The sequence below is a fragment of the Lygodium microphyllum genome, chromosome 13, assembly GCF_053477565.2.
Source record: "Lygodium microphyllum isolate KBCC chromosome 13, Lygodium_microphyllum_v1.1.10, whole genome shotgun sequence".
NCBI lineage: Eukaryota > Viridiplantae > Streptophyta > Polypodiopsida > Schizaeales > Lygodiaceae > Lygodium > Lygodium microphyllum.
The window spans coordinates 81204702-81227613 of record NC_141147.1 but is presented as its reverse complement, the minus strand read 5'-3'; the positions used below and the strand labels follow the sequence as shown (position 1 = coordinate 81227613).

The 22912-nt window shown below is 42.2% G+C and overlaps 1 protein-coding gene across 5 annotated transcripts in view; it reads right to left on the bottom strand.

The window, feature by feature from the left end:
* Window positions 1-11982: 11982 nt before the first annotated feature.
* Window positions 11983-22912, bottom strand: part of LOC148026833 (uncharacterized) — a 35366-nt gene continuing 24436 nt past the window's right edge. For 2 of the 5 annotated variants that reach the window (XM_087691364.1, XM_087691369.1), the window contains 5 exons: window positions 14872-14976; window positions 14562-14720; window positions 13291-13458; window positions 13094-13210; window positions 11983-12995 (listed from right to left, as the gene is read on the bottom strand). In XM_087691364.1, the coding sequence (XP_087547490.1) occupies window positions 12891-12995; window positions 13094-13210; window positions 13291-13458; window positions 14562-14720; window positions 14872-14976 (654 nt within the window). In that variant the 3' untranslated portion in view covers window positions 11983-12890. Of the gene's footprint in view, window positions 13015-13093; window positions 13211-13290; window positions 13459-14561; window positions 14721-14871; window positions 14977-22912 lie in introns of all 5 variants that reach the window. The other 3 variants (XM_087691366.1, XM_087691368.1, XM_087691367.1) reach the window with 3 other exon arrangements.

The following is a 22912-nucleotide window of genomic DNA, read 5'->3' as shown; positions in this document are numbered from 1 at the left end:
CATCTGATAGAGATCCAAATCCAATTGAGCAACCAAGGCCAAGACCAAGCATAGGGTTGTCATCTTGACCACAAGAGAGAAGGTCCCATCCAAATCCAACTAAGCAACCAAGGCCAAGACCAAGCATAGGGTTGTCATCTTGACCACAAGAGAGAAGGTCCCATCCAAATCCAACTAAGCAACCAAGGCCAAGACCAAGCATAGGGTTGTCATATTGACCACAAGAGAGAATATCTCATCAAAATCAACTCCCTTTTCCTACTTAAAGCCCTTTGCAACCAATCTGGCCTTATATGCTAGCTTTGGGTGACCAGGGGTGTCCTTCAACTTGTACAAGCACTTGCATGGCAATGTATATTTTCCATCAAGCAAGGAAACTTAGTCACATGTATAGTTCTTCTATAGCTAATCAAACTCATATTGCATAGCCCTCTCCCAAGAATGAGAATTACCTATGCGCATATCCTCCTCATAAGTAAGTGGCTCGACAGAGTTTGTCACCATGACATAATCCATAGAGGGATCATTGTGATCAAGAAAACATGAAGCTCTAGTAGAGTATCTCAAAGCTAGCTATGGGGCCTATACGACCCCTCCTCTCTATCCAACATCATGATCTTGCATAATAGCCATGGGTCTTGGGCCACTACATCATCAACAACTGCATCAAGCTATCTCACCAGGGCTAGCTAAACTATAAAAAGAGACTTCTCCTAAAATATTACCCTGCATACTTCAATTGATTTATTTGGTCTCATATGCATCTTATCCTCACGGAAGATAACATCATGATTGCAGATAATCTTCTAAGCCTGTGGATCCCAAAGATGATAGCCCATCTCACATGCATCCCCATAGCCAAGAAAGATGCATTTAACAAACTTTAGATCCAACTTATTGCACTTGTCTTTGGAAGTATGGCAGAAATCCTCACATTGAAAGACTCACAAGTGTGCGTACAAGGGAGGTTTCCCAAACTATATCTCCTCTACAACTCTACCACCAAGAGCAATACATGGAGATGTATTAATGAGATATATGGTAGTAGTAACTACATCAGCCCAAAAGTGCTACTGTAAGCTTGCCTAACTAAGCATACTACAAACTCTTTCTTGAATGGTCTTATTCATACATTTTGCAATACCATTCTAGGGTAGGTATATGGGATGGTCAATTGACACTTAATACCCCTCTCATCACATAGATGTTCAAATATATCTTCACCCCCATTTTTACACCATAATGGGATAGGTTCAAATCTTATGCAAAAAATTATCTATGAACGTAATGAAATACTTCATGCCACCCAAGGACTAATAGGGCATAGAGCTATAAGTATCTGAATGCACAAGAGCCAAAGGCTCACCACACGTGTAGAGCTAGACTTCTTATGTGAATACAATTCTACTTGCCATAAAGACAATGATCACATGAACTAAAACAAGAATAATCCAAGGGTGGGAGATACTGCAAATGGGTCAATACTTTCATTCCTTTCAAAGACATGTGCCCAAGGTGACAATGCCATAAAACTACATGCAAAAGATCGATCATAGCCAATACATGGTTAACATATCCAAAAACAAGCAAAGGGTAGAGGCTGCCAAAATTAACACCTCTAATAAAAACAAGACTATTACGAGTGATTTTCCATGAAGAATCACCAAAGGATACATGGTACCTGTCATCATCCAATTATCGAGCTAAAATAAGGATTTTCATCAAAGCTGGGACATGACATATATCATGACGCACAAATAGACCACCAATACCAAATTGTAGTCTAACATCACCTATACCAATGATATTCAATGCAATGTCATCTCCTAATCTAACTAAACCCGTAACAATACGGTACCTACGAAACCAATGGCAATGCAAGATAATGTGAAAGGAAGTTCCTGAATCAAGAAGCCAACACTAAGAGTAAGCGAATGGTGTATCGGTCAACCAAGTAGCATCAAGAGATGAAGTTGCAAGAATGTAGTCATCAGAACTTTACTCCAATGCATTTATCTTCCTTGTTTTCATACTATAGTTAGGTACAATCTCAGTGGACTTTGAATTTTCCTATGCTTTCTCCTTACCTTTCTCATTGCACATTTTATGGCATTGCAACTTAATGTGACCCTATTATCCACAATAATGACATGTCAAAGAGCACTTATGACCATGGGACTTACTAGGAGACTGCCCACAAGACTGAGACTTGCCCCTCTTGGATTGTGAGCTCTACCATGGTTATTATTACCATTTCTACCTTTAAAAGTCAATGCGTGAGAAGTTCAGCCTACATTAATATTCTTCATGTTACTTTTTCTATTAGTAGAGCACTCTTTATATCATTGTAAGTAAAACCACCCTTAGGGGGTTTACCACTCATAGCAATACAAAAAGTATCCCATGACTCAAGCAATGTGACAAGCAAGAACAAAGACTTTATATTATTCTCAAACTTGATGTTCTATGAAACAAGTTAGTTAGTTGAAAATAAAGTGGAACTCATGAAAATGAGTAGACATAGGGGTGTTCTCCTTCATGTGAAGATCTATAAGCTTCTTGAACCAATACAACTAAGAGAGGTGACTCTACTTGCCATAAAGATCAATGATTTTTTTTCATAACTCATATGCACCACCATTGATAGAGATTTGTTGAGCATACTTGTCTTGGGCCTTACTTTTTCTTTTGTGGCCTATCATTATGGTGTAGTCTTGTAGAACCCCTTGTCAGTAAATTGGCTATAACTTGATCTAGGAAACCATGATTTCCAAAGTTTTTAGTTCAAATCAAAGCCTATGATCTCCTCTTTAAGATAAGTACCTTTGTGTTATAACAAACTCAAAATGAAAAATCCCACAATCCAATCTCTGACTCTAAACAATCCAATCTACACCCTATTTTAACTTGTAAGTGCCCTATTTTCAATTGTTTGACCCTTATTATAAGTGCTCTTTAAAGCTACCAAACCCTACGGGAGCTAAGTAGGACCTATGGGAAACCTATATCACTTATAGTTCACCTCCAACGATGAAGGGTGTACCTACAATAACTTATGTAAACCTTGTAGTATCCTATAGAATGCCCTGTTTTTCCTAGTTTAATCTTTGACCCCTGCATGCCTTGATCGAATGGTAGTGAAACTTGGAATATCCTATGGGAATTGAGGTATGGCTAATTCTTCAACAAGGTACTTCGTATTCAATACTCCACATTGATGTGCTTATGTGAGAGAAGGGATATAATGGGCTCCCTACATGGGCCCGAGACTTGAGAAGTGTGCAAATTTCCTCCTCAAGATGGGTTGTGCACCCCTTAGAGATCATCGATGTGAGGGAGGTTCACCTCTCTTTTGTCTCACATCTCATGTGATATCTACTTTTCCTCATTAGGATCATAGACATGGCATCTCAATGCTACTCTAAGCAACCAACATGATGTGCAAATACTTGAAGGAAACTTTCAACTCATTTTATATGATGCAATAGAATGGAAATTGAATCAAAAAAATGGATGGGAAGAGGGATTTACCATGTAGTGACTCACTACTTGACTTGCCCTTTACAATGGATTATATATATACATTCTATGCACAATAACCCATAAGTAAGATATTGGGTTAGATTAGTAAATACATCAATACAAGACTCTTGAGAAAAATTAAATTGATGCAATGCCACAATATTGATTGATTTCTAAAATGACAAGTGATGTATGATTCGTATAAGAAATGAGGGTTTGATCCAATATATCATAAATTCTTAAATACCTCCACTAGTAAGTGGCAAATAGCTCAACCCCTAGGGTGAGATTAAGAGAGACCAAGAATTAAGTACCTTTTTTGTACCAATAAGGCTTAATTTTAGTCATAAGCAACTCCCATTTGCTCCCATATGCTCCATAGCTTCAACGCTTTGCCTGTTGGTGATTTAGAATCAGTTGATTCACTATATTAATCCTAAAGATAGATGAATCCTTCAACTTGAAGTATATCCAAGCCTCTTTAAGCGTCAATGAGATTGGAAATTGAAGGTTGTTGAAGAATCCCTAAATCCAAGCTCATTGGACGCTCTTTGTGTTAGATATGCTCAATATCCCACCCTCATAAGGTGCCACCAATGATCCATGGTGCTCAAAGTGGTAAGGCCCCCATTATGAGGAGAAGCCAAATGTGAGCCCGGACATTGGTTGAGACCTGACTTGTATATCAGATGAGATCTATGTGATCGGATGGCAAAAAGGTGACCATTGTGGGTCTAATCTTTGGGTTGGACTGAGTAGTTAAGCTGATAGCAACTCAAGGCACATTGCATCGAGTTGCAGGGTACGGGAGTTAAAAGGGGCCCCTATTTTGCGGTCTGGGGGCCGTTGAAGCGGCCCCTGGTTGGGGGGTCCTAGTGGGGCCAACGGCCCCCTTGGCGGGGGTTCGGGGGCAGCGCCCCCGGCCCAACGGTTGACTAGTGGAGGCTCATATGGTAGGTCAGTCATGACAACCTAACCGCCTTCACGAGCTATAAAAGCTAAGACCCTTCACAGCCACTATCTTTCACTCAGTCATAGTTGTTCCAGCTAGCCTTAAGCTCTTCACCTATCTTCTGTCTAGATTGCCATCTAAGCTTCACTGTGGAAGCGCACGGGTAGACAAATCCATCTCTGTATTAGTTGTTTGGAGCTAAAGAAATTTTCTAATTCTCCTCTTATCTGTTGTGTACTCTCTATATCTATCTCTTTCTCAGATTCTGTTTGATGCGCCGTGTATTTTTTACACTTTGTACTAATCTTTGTAAGATTCACAAATAACCTTGCCGTAAATGAGATCTTTGACTCAAAGAAGTGAAAACCCTCAATCTTGAAGCATTATTGAAGAAATTTTAGTGTTCATTACTATTGATGCTTCATAATAGAGAGATGAGCTCAAGAAAAGGAAAAATTGGCCAAATCTTGGCTTGAATGGATAAAAGAGAGGTTGTAGATGATTCCTATGAGCATTTAGAATGAAGTGAAGTCTTGAGTCTCTGACATTTGAGTCAAATAATTTTTTTGTCCACAGTCCTCCATAGCTAGGATTTTCCAATATTCAAGAAAGTAAGAAATATGCCTTCAAGATGAATAATGGCTTCCATACGTTGTTGCAATGGCATAGAATGGCCTTGAGCAAGGAATAGACATAATCTATTGTTCCGAAACTTAGAAAGATGAAGAACTTCCTCTTGTCCATGGGCTATCAATGCCTTTGAAGGAGATTAATCTTTAAGTTTGTGTAATGAGGAGTAGTAAAGCTTCTCACTTGTGTGCTTTAGCTTCCTTAAAAGAGCCATAAAAATGTGACCCCTACCAAGCCATGACCTCCACTCTTGAAGGCCCTCCTGCAAAAGGACCTTCCATGTCTGTCTACCCACCTGGTGCAAGCCCATGAACCACCAACTTGCCTAGGAGGGATAGACTCTAGTACTCTAGGTTAATAATCCCCAGTGCCCCCGTCCCCTCAGAGTGATATTGGATGATAGTCGCCCAAACCACATTAGCACATGAGTCCCTAGACCCATTTGAACCAGCCCAAAGAAAATTTTTCATGAGGTGAAAAAGTTGAGCCACATAGGACAAGGAAAAACACTAGTAGGAAGCAATGTACGAGGCCGTCACTAAGAGAACTTCATTGATGACTAGGGCCCTACTCACTAGGGAGAGACGAGTCATGCTCTAGGAGTTCAACTTCCTTCTAATGGAGTCAATTACTAGAAGAAATTGTTGGGCTGGGATAATGTGCTGGGATAATGTGGAGTCCCACCTGGAAGCCAATATACGAACGGTCTGGTCACCCTTCTAAAACCCAAGTGGATGCCCCACTCAATGCTAGACTTTAGATCTGTGAGAAAACCAACCAACCTTTTCCTGTTGATTCTTGCACCCACAACTATGCATAATACCTCCAATGCAAGTCTCACCCTCTCTAGCAACACCTCATCATCCTCCACACAGAGGGCTGCATTATCTGCATACCCAAACTCCCTCAACTCTATCTCCTCTCTCACTAGGAGTCTGAGGACTCCCAAGCCACTCACTCTCGAGCGGAGAAAGTAGAACATTGCCTTCACAGAGAATAGGAAGAGGGAGGGGGCTAGAGGGCAACCTTGTTGGACCAACCTCTCTAAACGAAACTCCTCCCCCCTCCTACCTCCTATAAGTACCCTACTGGTGGCTAACCTATATAGTGCAAATACCCATCTAGTCCACTCTTTAGGGAATCCCAATCATGTCATAGTATCTTCCAAGAAGTCCCACTTGACCCTATCATAGTCCTTCTCAAATTCCAATAGAAGCACAGCCATCTATTGGCCACTATGTTGAGCCCCCTCAGTGGCCGTAAAGAAGGTCAAGACATCCAAGATACTCCTATCCTAGATGAAACATGTTTGTGTGTCATGGGTGATGTCTAGGAGAATGTGGCGAAGCCTGTTGCCAAACATCTTGGTGAAAGTCTTATACTGACAAGGTGATTAGCCACCACTAGAACAACTCTAAGCGATCTCCCCCTTTGGGAAGGATATTGACAAGTCCTACTGCTAGCAAGCTACTTGCCATCCTACCTAAGTTGAAAATCTCCTGTAAAGCATGGATTAGGGGATCCTTCACCACCCCCTAATATGTGGAAAAGTCGGCTCTAGACAACCCATCCTCTCCATGGCATTTCTACCCATCTTGTGTGTGGAATGCCTCAACTAGTTAGTTCTCTGTGAATGGCTCAAGGAGTATCTATCCCATCACCTCAATCACAAGGGGTGAGATGCACTACCACACTTGTTGTCTACATCGGAGCACCTATTTGATATTGCCTTCTACTAGAAAATTTGTATATAGAATATCGTAGCAAGCTCCATAACCTCTACCGAGCAAGAGAGGACCCTCCCATGTTTGTCACGGAGACTCTGGATCTGGTCTCCCAAGATACATGGCTAGTGCTCCTAAAAGAACTCTCTATACATCATGTCCCCCTTTCGTGCCCAAAATGTTGCTGAGGTGTAGAAGAACTCACCTGTCCTCTAGGCCCATAAGGGCCACCCACACTTGAAGCTCCTACATGTGCAAAGTGGGATCTCCAAGTGCCTCTTGGAGCAATCTATGGATGGCTGCTAGGTCTCTTCAAAGTGCCCTCTCCTCTTCCCAACAGGCTACCTGTTGGCAACTCCTGCTCAACTCCCATAAAACCACTAGCACCTCCTCTACTATCAAGGCACCCCTCACCCAATACATGATCTAGAGCCACTTGATTTTCCTCCTCAACTCCTCCCGTACATAGGTCGAACCTAGAATGCAGCAAGAGTAAATGTCCAATGATGAAGCATGTGCATCTATTGTGAAGAGTACTGGACAATTATCAGAGAGGTTGCGGTCCCAACCAACTATCCCACATGGGAGTACCCCCACTCCCCAATATGAAACTTGTCCAACTGCTCCAAGAGGGTACCACCCAACCGCTTGTAACCCCAAGAGAAATCCAATGAACTATCTCACCTATGGAATGTGGGGTCCCTCAAAACATCTCATGCACCCATTGCAAGAAGAATAACCTCCCATACTTTCTACTATTGCTCCATCATGCCCTAGAAATCTCTACCATGACCTTGCTCACCCTCTAAGGTCTCTAGATTGTTGAAGTCACCTCCAACAACCCAAAATTCAACCATGGGGAGATCTACTACAACCTCCACCCAAAAGCTGGTGTATACGTGAACCTCCATAAGAGCACAAAGTTGATAACCCAAGACAAGAGTGTCCCAAGTTAAGTCTGGCCCATAGGACCCTTCCTACCATAATCATCCCATGGTCTCGCATAGAAGAAAACAAAAACTCGGACCAATAGAAGTGCAAACTCCTCCACTCGTGCCATGGGCACTAATTGAGTGCTCCCAATAGGTGTGTGATCTACCTGCTAGGAGTACCTTCCCCGCCCTATTACTCTGGGCAGGGGAAAGGTTGTGCTCTTGAAGAAGTAAGATGTCCATCTAGCAAATTGGTGGCTGCAACTCTTGCTTGACTTTCACTTCTTGGGACCACATGCCCCACTATAGTGGAGGTTGTTCACGTTTCATGATGTAAGGTGTAAACTCATGGATAGGGCTTGTTGAACATGCACCTATTCGACATAAAAGAAGCTAAGGAAGAGGAGGAACTATGGGGCTTGCGCATTCACTTTTTGCCACATTCCCAGAGAGCGAACTCCATTCCCCCATGGTAGACCTGTGGTGTACAAGGGGGGTAATAAACACTCCTAGTTGCACAACAAGGGCATCCATGAGCCAAGCTTAGATACAAGCCTTTGTCATCTAGTAGAATCAAGCAACCTGAGCAACTGGCCACTCGATCACATCTATCAGTAGGATCCATTGAGTAGGGGCTCAAAAGATGACATTGACGTGTGGGATCCTTGCCTCGTGCCACCACTTGATGTCCATTTGACACTCCAAGCATCGGTGTCCAATGACCAGGTAGTAGACCAGGTAGTAGACCACGTAGTCCTAGTCCTACCTCTCCCACAACCATTGAGAGACGTGGTCTACTACCCCATCCCCCTCGACCTCTTCCACCAGAGCTATTGACCAAGCCCTAAAGTGAGGCGGCTAAAGGAAGAAGGCATAGTTTGGCCCATCTAGTGGTGCAAGCAGATGGGTTTTTCCACCTCTTGATTTATAGATCACAAAGATGCCCACCTCTAGGGGAATCAAAAATTTTGCATGTCCCACCACTCTCATATATGACCACAGGCCATAGTAGAAAAACTCATAAGTTGTGCATATGACAAGGAAAAGTGCAAAGAGGTGGCATTGCTAGCCGCAGAACTAGTGGCAGTGTGGGGAAGGGGGACTCAACTATAGATGAGGAGAGCTAGTAGAGGTGTGGAGGTTGTTTCCCTCCATAAAAGACTATTGCAGTGGCTAAGGGGAGTGAGAATGGTGAAGAAGCAAAAGGGGGCACCCCGTGTGTGTGTGTAGGTGGTTTTTTTTTTTTTTGGGGGGGGGGGGGGGGGGGGGGGGGGGGCGGGGGTGTACAACCAAGAGGGGGCTCTCTGGCCAAGACGTTTTTCCTAACTCCTAGCCCTCTTTTGGTGGGCTTGGGGCTGCAAGACTACAGCCCATCATGTCACCTCCCCCTCTGGCGTTGTTGGACCTTCATGAAACCCTCATCATCCACATATGCAACAACCTACTATGTGGCCTTCACACTAAAGCAGGCACACTCCACGACTTGGTGCTCAAATCCATGGCATCACAAGCATTAACCAAGCTACCCTGTCACAATGATCTCTTCTCTAAAGGGGTGCCTCTCAAGGTGTGCTTGCTAATCTTGATCTCTAAAAACTTGTATATTTTCTTAGTATCTTCCATTGCCACCCCTACTTTCACAACCCCTATAACCATCACTACATCAACAAAGGAAGGGAAAAGGACCATACCAAAGAGGCATCCAAAATCTTCAACTAACTATTGGTACTCAATTGCCAGTCCAAGAAAAAGCAAAGTGACCAAATAACGAGGAATTCTATTGTGGAGCTCAAAGCTCTTGATAATGAAGCCACTATACCACAAAATCATGTAGATGACACCTTTTATGAAGGCTATGGGGAAGCTACCAACAAGCTCCAAGGTTACCTCCGTTGAGGTGAAACAAACCATAAAGATACCTTGACCCATTAGTATCACCTCTACAATCTGCGTGGTACCAACGTGCATGATAAAAAGAAGCCAATCAAGGATTGTGCCCAATCATCTTACTAAAAATTGTGGTCTCCTCTAGTTTCCTTTCCCTCACACAAACAGATAGGAGCCGCTCCTTAGTGAAAGTGATGCACAAGGTGTGTGACTAGGGAGCACTTCAAGAGTGCTTTGATGTCAGACCAAGGGTTTCCATTGTGGGTCTTCACTGGGAACCTTTTTAGAATGCTACTAGTGACCGGGGGAAGACCTAGCTCAAAATGCAAACATGGTTTAGCCAACCTAGGGGCGAGGGGGAGAGCACTATAGAGAACAAAGGTCACTCATGAGAATGTGTTACGTTGTCCTATGAGAAGGCAACGACGACTTGTACCTGAAGCACAAAGCAACACGAGGGAAGCGACTAGATTGGCATGCGTGAGGGGACAATTGGGGCAACAACGTATAGACTATGTGATACGCCAAGTGCAGTGCTAGACAGGGGCAAATATGGAAAGGAACAGGTGGTTGGGCATGTGTTCCAACTACAAGCGAGCAACAACAAACAACTAAATGATAGTTAAAACTTATACATCATAGTATACTTAAGCTAAAGAATTTGGAGCATTTTCGTCTCTTTGTACATTATCTGAGAATCAAATACAGTCTTTTTGAAATATTTTCATCTCTTTATCAAAGAGATATAAATATAAATGAACAATTCACAAAAGATTGACCATGAAGAGGCAATATAATGACACTCAAGGATGCATTCTTTGAGGTTTTGTTACAAGACATGATCAAACAAAAAGATAAGATGAGCTATGGGAAAAAGAAAAATTAGAGAATCATGATAACATGAAAGAGTCATGATTGATTTTGATAAGTGAAGAAAGTACATTGTTTTATAGCCTTTCAACTATGCCACTCTTCCTTCTCTTTGCCTATGGAATACAATATTTGTGCCTATAGCACTTGTAACCTTTGAACCATGCATTGTTTGTGCCTCTAGCACCATACTTTAAATACCCCCCCCCCCCCCTCTTTTGTAGTAGCTTACCCTCTAGAGAAATGCACCTAAGGATGTATGTTCCCCCTTTGAATGCCTACAAGGCCTTTAGCTTATGCAATTTCAACTGAGTGTAAGCAATTCAACTCAAATGTTTGAATGCTTTTAGTCCCCTTGGCTACATCATTTGTGCCAATGGTGGACATTACCATCTTAATTTTTAAATTTAGTGCTTGTACATTCTGACTCCTTGGCCTTGGTTGTTTCCTATTTTGATCTCCTCCTTGGTTTTAGCTCCGATCTTGATCTTTTGGCTTTCTTCATGGAGTCCTTGCTCTTGTTGACCTCCTTAGTTTCCTTTGTCTTCTTCATTTGCTGTCTCCTTGGACTTTTCTTCATTGCCTTTATATTTGCTTGATTGAGGATTTTTTATCCCTCAATATCTTCTAGACTCCACATGCTTCTTGATCAGAGCCTCCAATGCTTTATTTTCTTCAAGCTTACATAGCTATGGATGCCTCTCTACCTCATAACCTCAAGGACAAAGATTCCAACACTATGTAGTTGAGCAATAAGAGAAGATGAGCTATGGGAAAAAGAAGCAGAATAAGTAGAGAATTGGTGACATGAGAGTCTTAATTGATTTGATAGTGGAGCAAGTACATTGTTTTCTAGTCTTTCAACTATGCCACTCTTCCTTCTCTTTGCCTATGGGATACAGTCTTTGTGCCTATGGCACTTGTCACCTTTGAACCATACATTGTTTGTGCTTCTAGCACTACCTCTAGCACCATACTTTTAACAGGTTTTACAAAAACCAAAATATTATTAAAATCAAATGGCTTGACTTCCATAAAATTATATTCAATGCTTAAGAATTTGAACCATAGCTGCAAATAGATAAAAATTATGCATTTTTTGAATGGTTCAACTGCATAAAAACATGAGCAGCGTTGAAACAAATCCAACTATCTGTTTGTGCAAGCGAAGCTTAGATTCACTGCAGACTTCTCTTTCTTTCTCCTCTCAGCTTTGTGAACCTAAATTTCTCTTTATTAGCAGCTTTGTTGTGCCATCCAGTAGAACCAGAAATCGCAAGTTGGGCAGTGGAAATTTGCAATTATCACAAAAATTCCAGATAGAGCAACGAATGATAAGTACAAATTGTTCGGAACAAAGTCTATAGGACCAAGCATCTGCTCTGATACCAATTGCTGGCAAAAGTGGGATTTGCAAAGAGAAATTAGAGGACAATTATTAATAAACAGAAATAAGAAATAAATGTGAAAGAGAATAAACATAAGCACCTAGAGTAGAGAGCAATCAATAACAAGAGGCTGCATGGGTCCTTTTATAGGAGAGAGTCCACCTTTACAAAGGTGTGCTTGTATTGCCACTGCACATGCCACACCACAGAAGGTGATCCCAAGTGTACTTAAAAAGGGTGACACTTTTTACAAATACCCCATAAAAGTTGTTCCCACTTACAGAGTATTTGTGCTTTCACCTGTAAATTTTGTAAAGCTAACATTACAAGAACCCCTGAACTGTGGGCAAGAGATTAATCAAAGAAGGCTGGTGAATACTTTCTCGTAAAATGGCAGGTACCCAGCTGTGCTGGCCCCTCAAACAGGCGTGTTGATATTGCTTATTCAGACCTATCAAGCTCAGTTTTGAAGAGCTTCTCTTCGAGCTTCACTCATCAGTGACATGGTTCACATTTGGCCTGGTCAAATCTTCCAAGGCAGTCTTTTGGTTCTTATTTCTCTGCTCGTGAAAATGATTGAACCATGTGCAAGTCCATTTGCTTGAACCAACTAGCATTTGGCGGCATCGAACTTTCTGGCAAGTATTTACGGAAAATAAGGGACATGACTTTGCTCTAAGGGCATGTGAGGTCGTTCCCCTGCTAGGCTGCAGCAGACATCTCAATAAAGTCATCCATGATTTGAGGTTTGTGAGTGCTAGCATTCTGCAAGTCAGATAAGTTTTCCTACAGAAAACCTTTCTAATGTTCACAATTTGTTAATGGCAGTATCATCAATAGAACTGCTCAGAGCCAATTCACAATCCATTACAACATCACACATGGAGACTGAAACTGTGAAGGAAAATCCAGTTCAGTTGATTTGTGTGGAGTTAGATTTCCAAGTTTCTGGCTTATCCCGTATTAACTTCAAACACTACTTCAGCTACTTGCCTTGGCACATATCTTGCAACACTTGCAGAATGCCCCGTAGTTCAATGTTTATAGCAAGAAAAAGCATTTGCAGGCTCCTTTCCATGATCGGTACCTCCTGCAGACATGATACAATCCTGCACGATGATCACTAATAAGTCCATTTAGCGAGTGTTATTCAAATACACAGATGACATGATGTATGAGAGATGGTACCACTCCAGAGTGCCCAAGTTCACCGCAGTTGTAGCATGAGTTCTCCCTTTCAGAGCCCAAAATAACATCAACACAGCATAAATGACCATAATCTTTGCAGACATAACATTGAATCACCTGAAGAAAAAGGGAATGCAAAGGCAATGTGAATTGCATGTTAAACTACTTTCTCATGAACCAAATACAGTGTGCCCTACCTTTAGATCTTCGGGATCATAATCACAACAACAATCCATTAATATATGTCCAGCACTACCGCAGCGCATGCAGGCTTCTTGAACCTCTTGAGCTTCATCCATTTTAATGCATTTATCAAGACGCAACTGGGCAGAAGGCCCCTCATCTTCATAGATAACTATCGATCCCTGCAAGGGAATAAGATGTGTAGGCTATACCTAATCAGATTCTTTGTTTCTCCAGAACATTAAGGTTTACAATTTTAAATCTGATAGCAGGTGAGTGTACGCTTCAAGTTCCAATGAAAAAGAAACCATTTTTTCAAGGCCACTGCAATACCAGTACATTTGTTACAGATTAGCAAACGGTTGGTACAATTTGAAACATTGAAAATGAACGTCCCATTGATCTAATCAGCAATTAAACAAATATATAACAAACAGCATCAACGTGTCACTATCAAGTCTTAAAGACCATATCCACCAGCACGTACTTGCTGAAGACTACTAGCAGGTCATCAAGCCTGACCCCGGCAACTTGACCGGTCCACCTTATCAGCACAGTACGTTGACAGGAAACCTGAGTGAGTAGGAGAATGTCGACTATGAATGACAACATTTTTGTCCTTAGATCAAAATAGGTAATTAACCATGCAATCAAAGAGTCAGTTTTGCATTTTATTTTTGGAACGTGAAGAAAAAAGGATTGGAGAGTTACTTGAAGAGGAAAAAAATATCTGTCTGAACCAACTTTTCTGAAGCAAATGGAAGAGTTTATATCAGTCAAATAGGACAACATTAGTTCCAAATAAGGAAATAATCACAAGGAGGGCAGTTGAAACCCCTCTGAGATAAAACTTTGAAGGTACAGCGAACCATTATTAGGCGCATGTGCCTCTTCCAAGATAATCATCCCTTCCCAGCCATTTGTATCATTGCTTGTCCTTATATTATGGAGATTATCTATTCCACTGCCAAGGTTATACTTGCAGCCTTTGGGTGTAGGGTGTATACATTGTTGCAGGTCCACCTCTCTGCCTCACAAAGTAACGTATTCACATTCTTCTTTAGTCTTTTGTAACAGCAGTAAGCCCATGGTCCTATAAACTCCTGTGTGTTGTTATGAGTTGACAGCAAGTACTGACAATTTTGAAGTTAAAATCTGTTTGCAGCTTCATTGGAGTTGCTCTCCACTATTTGTCCTAAACTATTACATGCTTAGACTTTGGACAGAAGAACTCTTGCTTCGCTGTAATCTCAAACATTCTAAGGGTGATTTTTGGTTCACAAACCTGTAAGCAATCATCAGAGGTATGATCAAGACTTCCACAAAGATAGCAGCATGTTTTGTGCTTAGAAGCACCCTTTCCACAATCTATTGAAGCATGTCCAGCTAGTCCACAACAAAAACAAACCAACTCTTCTGGTGGGTTGAAATATCGTGGTCTCCGCTGTATTGAAAAATGCACATATACATCAAACACCATAAAAGCTGAGGGCAATGTGAATTGCAGAGACAAAGATTTTGCTATAGACAAATAACTTTCCACTACAAAGTACGTTAAGCAGCCATTTGTAGCCTAAGCTGACAATCCCCCTTACCAAAAGCTTTCGCAGTTCAAGATTGCCATCGTCGTTATCCTCAACCACCCTAAAACAAGGTTCCACTGCTCTTTCAGGTTGACAGCAAGTGGCAACTTCTTCCATCTGCACCCCCAAGGAATCAAGACATTTGTCAGCCTTATTAATCAGTTTCCACAGATATCATCGAAAGTGGCCTGCGAGTGTTTGAAAGAATTTAAGCATTCAAAAGACAGGACCCCAAGGACAAGCTACATATAAATCAAATTCAACAATTCTGAGATAAGGAACTTCACACTTTTCAAATAAGGAAGAATAGCATGACAACTCCATGCTAAGATCCTTTGCAATCATGTTGCATATGTAAAAATAAATAACTTGAAAAATGTTTTATTCAAAAATTCCAGTTGTCACATTCCATGATGCATTTGGAGTATAAACAACAGCAAGAATAGGACACCACTCTGCTGGATGATGTGTAAACATGTAATGATGCTAGGTTATAATACAAGGGATTTTCTCCTTTGCTTCTATGTCTGATGGAATAAATTCATGGTCATGGTTGTGGCAGCGGTGCAAACTTTTCTTCACCCCAAGCATACTCCCAACATACAAACAACTCTCCACTCTAGGAACTTAAGTTCGTACATAGAAGAATGGAAGATGACTAACATGAAAAGGTCCAACAAAGACAGAAAAGAACATGCAGATTGCGAAAGAATAATAGACATGAAACAAAGACGGATGCCCATGAATCAATCATCTATAAACTGAATGACTATGAGATGACTACAATATATCAAAATGCACATATCCTAGAAAAGGGCAGATGCCCTAGAAACTAAAATGGCCCAACCCAAAAAAGGCAGTAAACAGTATGCACACCAGAGGAGGTAGACACAACGGAGCTGACTTTTGGAGCCTCCCTCTCCAGCTGCAAAATGCAGATGAAACAATATCTCAAAAAGAGACTGCAAGGAATTAGAGAGTTCAGAGAGTCAACAGGCCTCCCAAAAACCTGCAGACCTAAATAGATGCAAATCCCAACTTCTTTGGTAAAGCTTGTGACTGAGCTGGGAATGCCATCGAGAAAAGAAGCCATAACTAGTAGGAGCATGAAACCTAAGATAGGTGGGAATTATGGTTCCACAAAGTTTCAGAAACAGCAAAACATGGAGTTTCGGAGTATTTGCCAATTTTGGTGTCACCAAGTGGTGATACTTTTTGCAGTTGCTTTCCTTATTTACTTATATAAATATTTTATTTTTCTTTTCTTTAGTTGTTGTTGCTCTTTACCCCCAGAGTTCTCTTGGATTAAGCCGAGATCTTTGCATGGCCAGAAGAGGCAGCCATTGGGACAAATTAGACTAATGGTTTGTCTGAGCCTTGGGACACATTCCATATTGAATGGGCACTGAAGAATAGAATGCCAATGGTTTGGGACTCTGTGCTTAGCCACTAGAGATGGCGCAAGACAATGAGTCTGGCCAAGACAGAAGATGCTACATGTGAGAATGCTCACGGAATAAAAGTCACCGTAACAGAGCCACATTACACTTTTTGATGTGGTTGCAATGATAAAAGTTGCTCAGAACAACTTGAGAAATGCAAGGATCACCATCCTTAAAATTTACGCAATTATTATTTTTGGACCCCAAAATCTGTTCACATTGTCAAGCTTTTTGTGAAAACTGTAGTTAGGTTTGATTTCTACTAGTTTAGTTGTTTGCGTGACAGTTTGTTTTGTTGTTTCGTAGTTGGATTTCTTGTGTTTGTCTAGCTTAGGATTTGTTTTTGACATTTTGTTTGATTTGTTGAGTATGAAACTTGATAGCCTTGGTCGAGCTTGGTATTTTTTTGGATAGGTTAATGCTAGAGTTTGCTATTAGCTACTGAACATTGTGGAGCAAGGTTTGTTTTCTTGTTGAGACTCTTGCACATCACGGGGACTATGGGTTCACGAGCACTTCATGTTGCACTTGTTGATGCACTACACTCAAGGGTCGTCTCCTGTTCTTATTAAATACTTCCGTGCCATGGGTTGGGATTATGCACGTTTTACACCATCGTTGAGCACTAGCACGGTATGAGGTCCGCTACAGCTATATGCAGTAAATTCTAGTTGTATGCGCGCATGAGAGAGCACCTGTCATTGTGTCAGAGTGCAGCGGTGCGGAAGCGTAGGACTGAGAGAGAGAGAACGCAGAGAGAGAAGGGAGAGAAAGAGACAGTGGACAATGAAGATCTGCTGTATAAAGAATGCTGAATACAAAGATATACACGGGCGCAGTGCGCTGGACTGCGTGTCTCCACCTCGACGATGCGACCTGCTGTCCACCTCGAAGTCTGCTGCAGTCTGCACTGTCTGCTGTCTGAAATCTGTGAACAGAGACAGAAATCTGCACGGCACCGGTCTGTAATCTGCGACAGAGAAGAGTGGCCAGACTGCTGGAAACGTCGACTATAAAAAGTCGAAAACTGCCACGAACTGGGGCGCCAGAAAATAGGGCGCAGCCTGAATAAGTCGGCTGCAGACAGTCGGACTGCCACGTGGCAGTCCGACTGCACAGTCCGACTGCTGCTGGTCCGACTGCTGCTGCTGGTCCGACTGTACAGCTGCCTGCCCTCCAAACAGGCTATGATCTCTAACACCCCCTCTCAGAGCCTGGACAGGACAGAAGCCTGAGGGATCTGGAATGTTGCCGAAGGAGAGCCTGAGGAAGCGCCTTCGTAAACAAATCCGCAAGATTGTCCTCCGTCTTGCAATACTCCACAGTGATGGTCTCATCCAGAAGCTTTTCTCGGATGAAGTGATACTGAATCTCAATGTGCTTCGTCCGGGCATGAAAAACAGGGTTCCTCGCCAAGGCAATGCAACTCTCATTGTCACATCGCAGCAATGTAGGACGAGTCTGGGGGCAACCAAGCTCCTCCAACAATCTCCGAAGCCACAAAACCTCGCATGTGGTGGAAGACGCGGCCCGATACTCCGCCTCAGTAGACGAAAGGGCTACCGTGGGCTGCTTCTTGCTACTCCATGAAATAACACCTACACCCAAAGTAAAGCAGTAACCTGTTGTAGACCGCCTGTGGTCCACGTCACCGGCCCAATCCGAGTCGCTCCAACCTGCAAGTACAAGATCTGACCCATCTGTCCCTGCGGGGTAATGAATCCCCAAATCAAACGTCCCCCTCACATACCGAAGCATCCTCTGAGCAGCCTGCCAATGCACCGTCTTAGGTTCACTCATGAACCCTGCCAAGAGCCCAACAACAAAACATAGATCAACCCTCGCGTTGAGAAGCCAAATCAAGGACCCTATCAACTGTCGATAGCGGGACGCATCCGCCAAAGGAGAAGCTGAATGGGAAGTGGCCTTCCAGTTCGGATCCATAGGAGTAGAGAGGGCCCGACAATCTTCCATCTCAAAAGACATCAAGAGCTCCTGTACATATCTCTGTTGGGAGAGAAAGATCCCCCTCTAAGACTGATAAATCTCATGGCCTAAAAAAAAATGAAGTAGCCCCAAATCCGTCATCTCGAACGTCCGATGTAAAGCTGACTTTGTCTCCTGGACCTGCTGTGCATCATCACCTGTGACAATCAAATCATCAACATATAATACAAACAGCACACAACCATCCTCGGAAGTGTGAACATACAGCTGCGGATCGGCCTTGGACCGCCGATATCCCAACTTAGACTAGAGGAACGAATCAATCTTCTCGTTCCAAGCTCGCGGGGCCTGCTTGAGGCCATACAGGGCCTTCTTCAACCTGTAGACTTTCCCATCTGAAGAACCAAAGCCAGGAGGCTGCTCAACGTAGATCTCCTCCTTCAAATCACCATTCAGGAAGGCCGACTTCACATCCAACTGATAAACAGGCCATCTCCTATGGCCATCCAAAGCAAGAACAGCTCTAATGGTTGCCATACGAGCTGTAAGGGCAAAGGTGTCATGACAGTCAATCCCTGGGCGCTGGGCAAAACCCTTAGCAACAAGGCGAGCCTTGTGCTTATCCAAAGTACCATCACTGAGATATTTGGTCTTGAAGACCCACTTTTGAAGACTCAAGGATCAAAGAAAAAGGTCGTAAGTTTACATCGTCAACAAGTATTTCTGGAAGAAAAAGAGAACATGTGTGCTGAAAGTATGTGCAATTACAAGAACAATAGACCAAGGAAGGAAATAAGTCGTCCAAGATAAAAGATGGAGAAAAATTATGCGATTTAAGAAAATCGATATTTTTACCCATTTTTTATGGATTTTCACAATTCTACCCGCGTTGGCTTGTCGATCAGATGCGTTCCGATCGTTTTGAATATCCGAACGACTATATTCAGAGTTCAAAAGACAAAGTTATGATCCAAACAAGTTGCAAACAGGCATAGGGCAGAAAAAACGAAAATAATAAAAAGCAGTAGAAAAGCAAAAGCCAAAAGCTGAAAGCAAAAAGCCTAATGTATGTGAATGTGGATAGAAAACTATATAAGGAGATGAGAATGGAAAGTTAAGGGCCTGCCCCCTTGATTGCAATTGTATTTTGGTGAGAGAGAAGTGTGGAGGGTTGCATGCTAGAGTGAGCTCTTGTCATGCCAATTTAAAAGTTGAAGAATTTGGATTTGAAGCACCAAGCGTCGGCTCAAGGATTGTTAAGGTACGAGAATATATTTCACTTGGTTTATTTTCGATTTGTTAGAATTTTTATTGTGTTGTGGTTGTGTGATGCTCTACCCGAATTTGGGTTTTAATTGTCTTGAGCTACAAGAGGCGTTGTTTATTGTTTTGTTTTTTGTATGTGGTTCGTGTGGTGTCTGTCAAAACATTTAAATTTTTGTGTTGTGTTGTGTATCCGACAAAGTCAATTATTCTCAACCGGCACTCCTTAACGTCTCGTTATCGGGTTGTGAGTGAGGCTTTCTCTCGATCACTGCTCGCGTAACAGCGTCATTATGTTCGTTTTTGCACGAGGATTAATTCTCTGATCTGTGCCAAGGTCAAATTTTGCACCGATCATGGAGAATTTCATACTAGAAGGTTTAAACAGGAAAATTGTTACATGTATGCCATGTGTCACAAATTGGGCACAAATTCTCAAAAGAGAGAGAGAGCATTTAAAAAAAACATAGTAGGCAAGAGGGGCAGATCTGTGCGCAAAGTTTTCAAGGGCTGAGGAAAGATTCTTGCAAGTATATCAGCTATGGAGAGTACTTCTTCGTCTCTAACTCATGTACGGAGGTAGAGCTTGCTTCCTCTGGTCAACTCTCTCTCTATTCTCAGAGAAAATGCTCTGCATGATAGGCTAATTCAATCGAATCTTCAATTCTGTGTTTTCTTTGCTCTTTTGCTGAGGCAAGAGCCTCACTGTCCAGGTTCAGGAGTAGCTGATTGCTTCTCCAATGCAAGAACTAAAGAAAGTGATGACCATGCCACACAAGAACAATGTTTTCATCTCTGATTTAGTGCTATTTGTGGTACTGTTTTACTATTGGAATGCTGACAGGGTCAAAGGGTTTGTAGTCCAACTGGTATGGAACAAATCTGGAATGGAATAAGGCTGAGAACAGGTCAAGAAACATGTGAAAAACAGTAAATACAAAGTTCTGCAGATTGAAATTCTGCACTTAAATTATTGAGTTATGGTCACAGAAAGTGTTCTCCTACTTGGGATGTTGTTCTGGATATGCTGGACAGTAGAAACAGTAAATACAAAGTTCTAGAGATTGAAATTCTGCACTTGAATTATTGAGTTATGGTCACAAAAAGTGTTTTCCTACTTGGGATGTTGTTTTGGATATGATGTACAGTCCTTATGCAGCTGAAATCTTCTCAGAAAATATGAAAGCCAACTGTTCATAAGTTTTGAACATTTCATTTTTGTAACTTTCCATCTTTTAATTGATAAAGAAATACCGAGAGGGGCGCCAGACTTCGGAGTCAATCTGGTGTTGAGCGAGGGAGTGAGATCTCTATTTGTGTGTGTATGTGAAAAGACCAAGTATTAATTGAAGGAACTATCACTTTATGTGAGTCATAGACCGGTTTCATGGTTCCATCCCCGAGATTTGAATTCTTTCCTTTAAGAATTTAAGCTCGGACAGTTTTGGGTGAAAAGGCCATACACACAGGTTTTACAGAGATTACAAGTGTGAAAGACTACGATATTTTTCTTGGATACAGTATTTGCTGGATATAGGACAAGAGAGATGGCAGACATGGACAAAGGCAAAGGAAAACTTGTTGAGATATCGAGCTCCACTCGTGATACGCTAGGGTGACCGTTGTGTATTTATGTCACCGACTTGTCAGTTGCAGATGCGGTTGGTACACCGTCCATGAATAATAGCTACATGACAACTATCCTTATCTACTCTAGTTCGTGGCTCAGTTAGTATGCCACCTTAGTTAGTTGAGTTTGGTTTGAGACCCATATATAGGGTTTTTCTAGTTCTTTGTATGAGAGTTCTTTTTGGCTTACACAACTAAGAAGAGGAAAACTGTTTTCAGCCTCCATCTCTGTGTGTATTCCCCCATTGTGCAAGCAAGAAAGCTTCAAGTGAGACTCCTTCCTTCTCTCCCACAATCTTGACATGGTATCAGAGCCTTGTTCATGGTAAGGAGCTCAAAAAAGCAAGCCAAGCTCGCGGTGTTCTGGTAAGAGGAGCAGTGTTGCTTTCATTTTCTGTTTTGGGAGCAGATCTCTGCAGGTAGCACAGCCGGAAATTGCAAGAGTGCATTGTCTCAGGTTGAGACGCCCTCGCGGTGAAGCAAGAGGGCAGTATATGCTGCGGGAAAGGGCTTTAGCCCTTGGCGACCCTGTTTTTTTTATTTGAGGCCATTTCGAGGCCTGTTTTGGAAGCGGAAGTTTTCTGCACGCACTCAGAAAAAAGCCCTGTTTTATGTTGTGCGACCACTGTTCTACAGGTCGGTGAAAAGTTATTGTAGAAATTGCATCGTATACTTGTGTGCAGAGACATTAGGAGTTACAAAATCATCCTTGTTGTCTGTTGATGCAAAATCGTCACTAGGAAGTGACTGTGTGGTCAAATACCACTTTCGTCAGTTTTGCAGATTAGCCCTTGTGAGGCTAAAGCTGTGTTCTTTGCAGTGACAGAACTTTTTGCAATGTGCTGTAATGACGTCTGATTCTCTCTCACAGATTGTCAACGAAAAGCTTGACAAGAACAACTTCCAAGCATGGAAGTTTAGAATGACGAATTTCCTTACGGGAAAAGAATATTGGAAATTTGTTGCAGGAAATGAAGAAGAACCAGTTCTTCCTGATGTTCCCAATCAACAGCAAATGCAAGCATTCAAAGCATGGCATGAGAGAGCCAGGAAAGTTATCTACTGGCTGTCTATCAGTATTTCAGACTCTATGATTGTGCATATTCAGAATGCAAGTACGCCAAAGGAGGCATGGGATACTTTGTCAAAAATGTATAGCACAAATACGCAAGCCAGGAAAATGCAGCTCAAGCAAAAGTTACACAATGTGCAAAGAGAAAATATGAGCATCAACGACTACCACATGAAGGTGAAGAAGATTGCAGATGCACTTGCTTCCATTGGGTCGCCAGTGGAAGATGATGATTTAGTTTCTGTGACCTTGAATGGTCTAGGAAAGGATTATGCACAGTTTCGAACATCCATTTCCGTCCGTGAAAGATTTCCTGATTTTGAGGAGTTGATTGCTCTTCTAATTTCTGAGGAGCAGAGAAATGGTGGTGCATCTTCTTCAGGAGGAACTTCAAAAGAAGCTGTCTTCTACTCAAATGCTGGAAGAGGTAGAGGCAGAGGTAGAGGAGGCCGATCTGGAGGCCGTGATAGAAATCAGAATACGCAGCAAACTCAAGAAAACCAGTCCTATGGAGGAGGACGTGGTAACTCTAGAGGCAGGGGGAGCCAAAGAGGTCGTGGTGGATGGCAAAGAGGCCAAAATGCAAACAGCAATGTTGAATGCTACTACTGTGGTAAAATGGGTCATATGGCTAAAGACTGCTATAAAAAGCAAAATGACATCATGAATGGAAAACTACAACAAGGGAACTATGCATCTT